This window comes from Oncorhynchus gorbuscha, linkage group LG09, assembly GCF_021184085.1.
Source record: "Oncorhynchus gorbuscha isolate QuinsamMale2020 ecotype Even-year linkage group LG09, OgorEven_v1.0, whole genome shotgun sequence".
Taxonomy (NCBI): Eukaryota; Metazoa; Chordata; class Actinopteri; order Salmoniformes; family Salmonidae; genus Oncorhynchus; species Oncorhynchus gorbuscha.
In genome coordinates this window covers 77,414,615-77,425,124 of record NC_060181.1, presented here as the reverse complement: position 1 = coordinate 77,425,124, position 10,510 = coordinate 77,414,615, and the positions used below count along the sequence as shown (strand labels likewise).

At 41.4% G+C, this 10,510-nt stretch overlaps 1 protein-coding gene across 4 annotated transcripts in view; it reads left to right on the top strand.

Moving 5' to 3' along the window:
• Window positions 1–1,539: 1,539 nt before the first annotated feature.
• LOC124044109 (mannosyl-oligosaccharide 1,2-alpha-mannosidase IB-like) overlaps window positions 1,540–10,510 on the top strand; it is a 110,538-nt gene continuing 101,567 nt past the window's right edge. Inside the window, exons 1-3 of one of the 4 annotated variants that reach the window (XM_046363564.1) lie at window positions 1,540–1,742; window positions 2,378–2,443; window positions 3,056–3,525. In XM_046363564.1, coding sequence (XP_046219520.1) covers window positions 3,212–3,525 — 314 coding nt within the window. In that variant the 5' untranslated portion in view covers window positions 1,540–1,742; window positions 2,378–2,443; window positions 3,056–3,211. Of the gene's footprint in view, window positions 1,782–1,807; window positions 2,169–2,377; window positions 2,444–3,055; window positions 3,526–10,510 lie in introns of those variants that run through there. The other 3 variants (XM_046363567.1, XM_046363566.1, XM_046363565.1) reach the window with 3 other exon arrangements.

The window sequence follows — 10,510 nt, the reverse complement described above, 5'->3', positions numbered from 1 at the left end:
ATTAGTAACATTAGTAACACACTACGCCATCATGGATTAAAATCCTGTACCTATCATAGGTACAGTTGAAGTGTACCTATGATAAAAATTACAGACCTCTCTACATGCTTTGTATTTAGGAAAACCTGCAAAATCGGCAGTGTAACAAATACTTGTTCTCCCCACTGTAGGTGTCTGGCTAGACTGTAAACTCTCCTTCCAGACTAATATTAAACATCTCCAATCCAAAATTAAATCTAGAATCAGCTTCCTATTTCGCAACAAAGCCCCCTTCACTCACGCCGCCAAACATACCCTCGTAAAACGGACTATCCTACCGATCCTCGACTTCGGCGATGTCATTTACAAAATAGCCTCCAACACTACTCAGCATGCAGTCTATCACAGTGCCGTCCGTTTTGTCACCAAAGCCCCATATACCACCCACCACTGCGACCTGTATGCTCTGGTCGGCTGGCCCTCGCTACATATTCATTGCCAGACCCACTGGCTCCAGGTCATCTATAGGTCTATGCTAGGTAAAGCTCCGCCTTATCTCAGCTCACTGGTCACGATAACAACACCCACCCGTAGCACACGCTCCAGCAGGTGTATCTCACTGGTCATCCCCAAAGCCAACACCTACTTTGGCCGCCTTTCCCTCCAGTTCTCTGCTGCCAATGACTGTAACGAATTGCAAACATCGCTTAAGCTGGAGACATATTTCCCTCACTAACTTTTAACATCAGCTATCTGAGCAGCTAACCGATCGCTGCAGCTGTACATAGCCCATCTGTAAATAGCCCATCCAATCTGCCTACCTTATCTCCATATTGTTTTTATTTACTTTTCTGCTCTTTTCCACACCAGTATTTCTACTTGCACATGATCATCTGAACATCTATCACTCCAGTGTTAATTTGCTAAATTGTAATTACTTAGCTACTACGGCCTATTTATTGCCTTACCTCCTCACACCATTTGCACACACTGTATATAGACTTTCTTTTTTTTCTATTGTGTTATTGACTGTACGCTTATTAATTCCATGTGTAACTCTGTGTTGTTGTTTGTGTCGCACTGCTTTGCTTTATCTTGGCCAGGTCGCAGTTGTAAATGAGAACTTGTTCTCAACTTGCCTACCTGGTGAAATAAAAAATAAAATAAAAAAAAACATGGATTGTGTGTTGGTGCCATTTAGGGGGTGAATGGTCAAGACAAAATATGTAAGTTCCAGGTTTTTGTCAAGAACTGCAACGCTGCTGTTTTTTTCACACTCAACAGTTTCCGTGTGTCTCAATAATGATCCACCATCCAAAGGACATCCAGCCAATTTGACACAACTTTGTGAAGCATTGAAGTCAACCTTGGCCAGCATCCCTGAGAAATGCTTTCTTTTGACCAATCACATCTGATCTGATTATTAGTGAAAAAATATCAGAATTGCCTGTCTAAACGCAGCTAGAACACTGCAAATTTACACAGATAAACACGTTGCAAATAGCCTTTCGAAATTGATAGACGCTCCCTAAATTTACCAGGCTGGAGAATGAGGGGAGGAGTTTTCGGTCTTTGCAGCAGTATCAACATGCCTGGACATGGGCTAGTTATCCACAACGAAAGAAGCAAAGTAGAAAGCAAAACTCTTAAAGGCAATCAAAACTAGATAGCTGAAGACATGAGCGCATTTCTGAAAGCGGCTATTTGGAAACTGTGGACTAGGATGCCTTTTTGTCACCGATTTCCTCAAAGGCATCATTGAGGTGATGCAGCAGCGAAACAATCGTAACGGACCACCTCCGGTAGCTAGCTTACAGTAGCTAGCTAGGTAGATGCCTTTACAGAAAAAGGCGCAGTCTTTTGGCCAAGTCGTTTTACAAACCTCAACATATCCGAAAAAAGTTGCTAATATTACAATTCAATATTGCGGGTGCACATGTATTTGTTTAATCAGCTAATGGTAGATAGTCAGTTTCTCCTTTAGCAATTTAGCTAGCTAGCCATCTAGCTGTGCTAGCCAAGCCTGTCAATTCAGCGGATGAACTTGGTATTCTGTGTAGACGCCGACATCAGACGTAGGGCCGTGTGAGGAAGCTGAGAAAATATATTGGGAGTATTCAACTAGCTAGCAGTACGTGTTGAATTTAACGGCAACATAACATTTTACCTGCGCATTTGTTTATGAAATGGTAATGTGGGAATGTCTCGGTAATTTAGCTATTAAGGCTTCATTCTTGTCGATTATGCGACAATCGCTCAATGTTAATTTTTCACTGTTTGAAGGCTATGTATCCTGCTCAATTAGTTTACAACATTTAGTTAGTTAGGTATTAAACAATTGCTTAACTGTATTAATAGTTGTGTGTCGTTGGGTTTGATTCGTTTTTTTGTTATCCAGTTCAGAACGTTAGCGTTCGGATCTCAACCAAACAACATGGATCAGAATGACAAAAGGATTTGCACGGTAAGATTGGTTTCTCCAAGCTGATTAACTAAATATTCTTAAGTGTTACTTGGAAGTATATTACAGTAAAAAAAACGTGTCGTCTCGCACTACATTTGTTATATGATAACTGACAACTCCACGGTGAAGAAGTGGAGTTTAGTACACTAGGTATCACTGAAGGGTGGTGGTGATGTACATTGTTGGCGTAGTGTGTGATTGTATCACGCGCTCACGCAGGTGTTTCTGCTATCTACGTAGCGATATTTTATGTAACACCTGCATACCTAGAAATATCTTTCCCTTTTCAAACCGGTTTGACACATTTATTTACCGACACTCCTTGGAAAGTGTTTTCAATGCACTGTGCGTTCTGTATGACTTGTCCTTATGGACAAACTAAGATTGTGTGCTTCATAAATATAGTACATTTCACCCTAGTCAAAAGCATGTGCTTATGTTTTCGTAAATGTAATGACTTTTAAAAGCCTCCAGTGTATTTTGAGTGTGACCTTTTTTATGCTATTTGTCTGACTGTAAGACAGGCAGTTTTCAGGCTAATCAACCATAAGATAATATCGGAGTAATGTAGCTACCTGCTATTTCCTCATTTACTCTCTCCTTCAATTTCAGAATAAAACCCATACATTTACTGGTGACCAGTCACTTCACTGAGGGACCACGACACTTGATTTCTGGACACGTACTTGCCGCCACAATGAGATAATACAGCAGCAGATAATACAGCTGTGACTTTTGTCCACCCTGAGTTAATTTCCACAATCCAACATGACCACACCAGCTCTACTGCCACTGTCGGGCCGCAGGATACCCACCCTTTCACCCGGCACCGCCTCTTTCCCACACCACAGGGCCACCCTGAGGCTCTCAGAGAAGTTTATCCTGCTCCTCATCCTCAGTGCCTTCATCACTTTATGCTTTGGAGCTTTCTTCTTCCTCCCGGACAACTCAAAACACAAGCGCTTCGACCTGGGCTTGGAGGACGTGCTGATTCCGCACATCGAGGCGCCCAAGGGAGCTAAGCATCCTGGTGGACAGGTGGTCATACATGGACAGGGGGACCATGATGAACACAGACACAGGTAAGAGATGCTGAGGGCTGCTCACCATAAGACCTCCTGTAGCCTTTATGCATCTGGGTTACTCTCAACCTTGTTCGCACAGGCAGTTTAAAGCGACTGCAATCATATTTTTTGCGTATTCAAATATGTTATTTTTCATGCCGTCTGAACAGTCAAAAAGCACATGGAATCGGAAGTTTCAATGCACATTTCAAACCATCTATGAAGGTGGTTTGAAATCCGATACAAATCTGATTACTGTCCATGCGACTTGTCTGAAAGGTCAAATTAGATTTATTTGACCAAGTAGTTTTTAGATTATTTGGCATATCTCATTGCTTGCTAGCTACTCTGAATTTGACAAGAACACGTGGTAGCTGCCTAAATGACTACTGTCCCGTAGCACTCACGTTGGTAGCCATGAAGTGCTTTGAAAGGCTGGTCATGGCTCACAACAGCATCCTCCCAGATACCCTAGACCCTCTCCAACTCGCATACCACCCCAACAGATCCACAGATGACGCAATCTCAGTCGCACTCTACTGTACACTACCCTTTCCCACCTGGACAAAAGGAACACCTATGTGAGAATGCTGTTCATTGACTGCAGCTCAGAGTTCAACACCATAGTGCCCTCAAAGCTCATTGCTAAGGACCCTGGGATTAAACACCTCCCTCTGCAACTGGATCCTGGGCTTCCTGACGGGCCACCCCCAGTGGTAATGTTAGGCACCAACGCGTCTGCTACGCTGATCCTCAACACTGGGGCCCCTCAGGGCTGTGCTTAGTCCCCTCCTGTACTCCCTGTTCACCCACGACTGCGTGGCCAAACATGACTCCAACACCATTAAGTTTGCTGACGACACAACAGTGGTAGGCCTGATCACCGACAACGAAGAGACAGCCTATAGGGAGGAGGTCAGAGACCTGGCCGTGTGGTGCCATGACAGCAACCTCTCCCTCAATGTGAGCAAGACAAAGGATCTGATCGTGGACTACAGGAAAAGGTGGGCCGAACAGTCCTCCATTTAACATTGACGGGGCTGTAGTGGAGCGGGTCGAGAGTTTGAAGTTCCTTGGTGTCCACATCAACAACGAAGTATCATGGTCCAAGACAGTCGTGAAGAATGCATGAGAGCACCTTTCCCCCCCAGGAGACTGAAAAGATTTGGCATGGGTCCCCAGATCCTCAAAAGGTTCTAGAGCTGCACCATCGGGAGCATCACAGCCTGGTATGGCAACTGCTCGGCATCTGACCGTAAGGCACTACACTACAGAGGGTAGTTCGTTTGGCCCAGTACATCACTGGGGCCAAGCTTCCTGCCATCCAGAACCTATATAATAGGCAGTGTCAGAGGAAAGCCCATAAAATTGTCAGACTTCAGTCACCCAAGTTATAGACTTTTCTCTTCTACTGCACGGAAAGTGGTACCAGAATGTCAAGTCTAGAACCAAAAGGCTCCTTTACAGCTTCTACCCCCAAGCCATAAGACTACTGAACAATTAACCAACGGCCACTGGATTATTTACATTGTCACCCATTTGTTTTTTCCACTGCTGCTACTCGCTGTTTATTATCTATGCATAGTCCCCTCACCCCTACCTACATGTACACATTACCTCGACTAACCTGTACCCTCGCACATTTACTCTGTACCGTTATTATTTTTTTCTCTATACCTTTGATTTTTTTCTGTTACTTTTTATAATTTTTTACTTCGTTTATTTGGTAAATATTTTGTTAATCAACAGTGCAGTTCAATAATAGTTAAGGGCTTGTGAGTAAGCATTTCACTGTAAGGTCTGCACATGTATTTGGCACATGTGGCAAATAAAGTTTGATTTGAATTTTGTTAATTGTTTACAAAAAGATAAGTGAATGTGCTGGAATGCTAAATGGCTACCTAACTAGTTGACTGCTGTAGCTAGACATAAAGGACTTGTTAAAAGTTTGATCATCCTATTGAGGCTTTAAGAGTTCTTACACTATGATTTTGAACATTCAAAGCAACTGGGACATGTCCATGTCATGCACCCTCACTTTGGTGGTGCACTCAGAAGTTATGTCGCAAACTAATCAGCCTACGCTGCTTAAACATCCGTGTTTACTATGACAACTAGCATTGCCATGTCATGAAATTACTGCTGTCTGAACGCAACACATCTGATGTGGTCACTTGTAACTTGCTGTTTGGACAGCCAGTATTTCAAAACGGATTTGAAAAATAACTTATTTGGGCATTAAGGCCTGCAAGGCTCTAGATTCTCACACCTAGCTTTTGGTTAATTATTTTGTGTACAGGTTGTGTAAGACTGAACTTGAGGTGCTGCTGATGTGTTCCTGATTGGGAGACAAACCTGGCAAATTGGAGAACATTGCAAAAAGAGGTTGTAATCACCATTTGACTGACATTTGTCTCTACTGACTGTGTTCAACTCATTGAACTGGTGAATGAACACACACACTTTCTGCGGTGAATCTGCTGGAGTTGACTTCACAAAGAAATCTGCTGGAGTTGCTTCACAAAGAATGAAAATAGGCCACTACTAGCACTATAGTATTTTAGTAACTAGCGTGCCCCTCGTTTTCCCCCTAATTTTTAACCTACTGTAATGTTTAGATTTACCTGTAAATTATTTATCACACAAATCAGGGTCCCTGTTTACTGTAGGCTGCCGTTTGCTTGCCTGCGAGAGATGGGTAAGGTGGAGTTGTCCCAAGAGGTGTATTGTGGGCATTTGTGAAGCAGTCTTTAGATGTAGAGAGCAGTAAGTGTTAAAAGCTTTTTCTCTACTGCTCCCCCTGCAGTGACCTCTGTCACCACCACCTCTGAGGCGTGTTTTTATTTTTCTGTTTAACTTGCCATAGCTTACATTGATGTGGCCTGCCCAAAATAACATATTTATTGCTGTTTGATGCCTGGTGAGAGATGAGGCTGGGATCAGAAATAAGTGGTAGGCTACATAGCAAGTGTGAACACTGCTGTAATCACTACTGTATTGCTGAAGTAAAGAGGGTTTTGCTATGTTTCAGTCGCTTACTGTAGATTGGTTTAGTTTTCATTGAAAGAAGGTAATGGTGTTGGTAGCAGCCTCAGACAATGGCATCACTGCCAACTGAAATTGGCTTCACAGGTGGGGTTTGAGGGGGTGGGATATGGTGAGTGTTCATGTTCTACATGAAGAATGTTGAATGAGCATTCTATGTTTAACCTCCCAGAACCATTCATTAGTTTGTTTTAGTTTTTTTTTCTTGGCTGTGTTTTTGTCGCTTATGGAAATATATTTGGCTTTGCATTTTTTTTTAAACAGCTGACTCAGCCATTAGCAAAACATCGTCATCGTGTGTTAGTGAGGACAGTGTTCAAACGGGCCCTGAATGAGTACAAGGAGGATTAAAAAAATCCCCTCAGGAAATATGTTCTAGGAGGGTAACTAGAGTCCAGATTATTATTATTATTTCTTCTTTTGTTCCTGTATATGTTTCAGATATGGATGTTGGTTTTAAGTGCATGTTTAGCTCCACATCTGGTTTGGCACTCTCCCTGTACTGTCCTCTGTTGGATCGGCCCATTGTTTCCGAAGGTGTTGTGATTTCTTGGCAGTGACATTAAATTGTAAAGGATTGAATCCTTGGCTCACGTGCTTTTAACTCCCAGCTTGAAGTGAGTTCAGTATACTCTCGTAAACATGACTAGAATTTTGTGTGCTGTGTGCATTATTTATTTATGCCTATGGTTGAGTTGAATGTTAAGCTTGAGGGTGAGTTGAGAAATCCATTAGGAATTACTGACAGATCTGAAGTTGTTTAGATATTTGTTACCTGTTTTCGGTAAGTTTGTTTTGAATCCTATCAACACATCAAGTTATCTGACGGGTTCAGCCAGTGTTCACCAAACAGATTTTGGGAAAGACACACGTATTCATAGGCATCACTGTTATTGTTCATGAAAGAGCACAATTAATTGTGTGTGTGTGTTTATTTTAAAAAAAAATATATATATATATATATATATATATATATATAAATATTTTAAATTAGGGACGATTTTCAAGTTTTCATAACAATCGGTAATCTGCATTTTTGGACTCCGATCATGGCCGATTACATTGCACTCCACGAGGAGACTGCGTGACAGACTGTGACTACCTGTTATGCGAGTGCAGTAAGAAGCCAAGGTAAGGTGCTAGCTAGCATTAAACATATCTTATAAAAAACAATGAATCTTAACATAATCACTAGTTAACTACACATGGTTGACAATATTACTAGTTTATCTAGCTTGTCCTGCGTTGCATATAATCGATGCGGTGCCTGTTAATTTATCATTGAATCATAGCTTACTTCGCCAAATGGGTGATTTAACAAGCGCATTCTCGAAAATAGCCCTGTCGTTGCACTAGTTTGTACCAAACCATAAACATCAACGCCTTTCTTAAAATCAATAGACAACTATATATTTTTTAAACGTGCAAATTTAGTTAATATTGCCTGCTTTCACACATTTATTTTAACTTGGGAAATTGTCACTTCCCTTGCGTTCTGTGCAACAGTCAGGGTATATGCAGCAGTTTGGGCAGCCTGGCTCGTTGCGAACTGTGAAGACTATTTATTCCTAACAAAAACAGCCAACTTCGCCCAACGGGGGATGATTTAACAAAAGAGCATTTGCGAAAAAAGCATAATCGTTGCACAGATGTACCCAACCATAAACATCAATGCCTTTCTTAAAATCAATACACAAGTATATTTTATTAAACCTGCATATTTAGTTAAAAGAAATCCAGGTTAGCAGGCAATATTAAACTGGGGAAATTGTGTCACTTCTCTTGTGTTCATTGCATGCAAAGTCAGGGTATTAATTTGCCAGAATTTTACGTAATGATGACATAACATTGAAGGTTGTGCAGTGGAACAGGAATATTTAGACTTATGGATGCCACCCGTTAGATAAAGTATGGAACGGTTCTGTATTTCACTTAAAGAATAAACGCTTTGTTTTCGATATGATAGTTTCCGGATTTGACCATATTAAAGACCTAGGCTCGTATTTCTGTGTTTATGTTATAATTAAATATATGATTTGATAGAGCAGTCTGACTGAGTGGTGGAAGGCAGCAGCAGGCTCTTAAGCATTCATTCAAACAGCTCTTTTGTGCGTTTGCCATTAGCTCTTCGCTGTGCTTCAAGCATTGAGCTGTTTGACTTCAAGCCTATCCACTCCCGAGCTAGTTAGCGGGGTGCGTGCTAATAGCGTCTCAATCGGTGACGTCGCTCGCTCTGAGACCTTAAAGTAGTTGTTCTCCTTGCTCTGCAAGGGCGGAGGCTTTTGTGGAGCGATGGGTAACGATGCTTCTAGGGTAGCTGTCGTCTGTGTTCCTGGTTCGAGCCCAATTAGGGGGGAGGAGAGGAACGGAAGCTATACTGTTACGCTGGCAATACTAAAGTGCCTAAAAGAACGTCCAAAGGTATATGAAATACAAATGGCATCGGGAGAAATAGTCCTATAATAACTACAACCTAAAACTTCTTACCTGGGAATATTGACGACTCATGTTAAAAGGAACCGCCAGCTTTCATATGTTCTCATGTCCTGAGCAAGGAACTTAAACGTTAGCTTTTTTACATGGCACATATTGCACTTTTACTTTCTTCTCCAACATTTTTGTTTTTGCATTATTTAAACCAAATTGGACATGTTTGATTTTATTTGAGGCTAAATTGATTTTATTGATGTATTAAGTTAAACTAAAAGTGTTCATTCAGTATTGTTGTAATTGTCATTATTACAAGTAAAATAAAAAACAGGCTGATTTGAATCGGTATCGGCTTAATTTTGGTTCTCCAATAATCGGTATCAGCGTTGACAAATCATATTCGGTCAACTTCATATCTCACACACACGCGCACACACAGAGTACCAGTCAAAATTTTGAACACCTACTCATTCAAGGATTTATTTTTTATTTTTACTATTTTCTACCTTGTAGAATAATAGGGAAGACATCAAAACTAGTGAATAACACACATGGAATCATGTAGTAAACAAAAGTTTTGAACAAGTAAAAATATATTTGAGATTCTTTAAATAGCTACCCTTTACCTTGACAGCTTTGCACACTCTTGGCATTCTCTCAACCAGCTTCATGAGGTAGTCACCTGGAATGCATTTTAATTAACAGGTGTGCCTTGTTAAAAGTTTCATTTGTAGAACTTCTTTCCTTAATGCGTTTGAGCCAATCAGTTGTTATGACAAGGTAAGGGTGGTACACAGACTGCCCTATTTGGTAAAATACCAAGTCTATATTATGGTAAGAACCATTCAAAATAAGCAAGAGAAATGACATTCCATCATTCCTTTAACACATGAAGCTCAGTCAATCTGGAAAATGTAAAGAACTTTGAAAGTTTATTCAAGTGCAGTCGCAGAAACCATGAAGCGCTATGATGAAACTGGCTCTCATGAGGACTGCCACAGGAAAGGACGACCCAGAGTTACCTCTGCTGCAGAGGATAAGTTAGTTACCAGCCTGAGAAATTGCAGCCCAAAAAAATGCTTCACAGAGTTCACGTAACAGACGCATCTCAACATCAATTGTTCAGAGGAGACTGCGTGAATCAGGCCTTCATGGTCGAATTGCTGCAAAGAAACCACTACTAAAAGACACCAATAAGAATAGACTTGCTTGGGCCAAGAAACACAACCAATGGACATTGGACCGGTGGAAATCTGTCCTTTGGTCTGATGAGTCCAAATTTTAGATTTCTGTCTCCAACCGCCGTGTCTTTGTGAGAAGCAGAGTAGGTGAATGGATGATCTCTGCATGTGTGGTCCCCCCCCCCCGAAGCCTGGAGGAGGTGTGGGGGTGCTTTTCAGGTGACACCGTTAGTGAATTATTTAGTATTCAAGGCACACTTAACCAGCACGGCTACCACAACATTCTGCAGCAATATGCCATCCCATCTGCTTTGCGCTTAGTGGGACGATCATTTGTTTTTCAACAG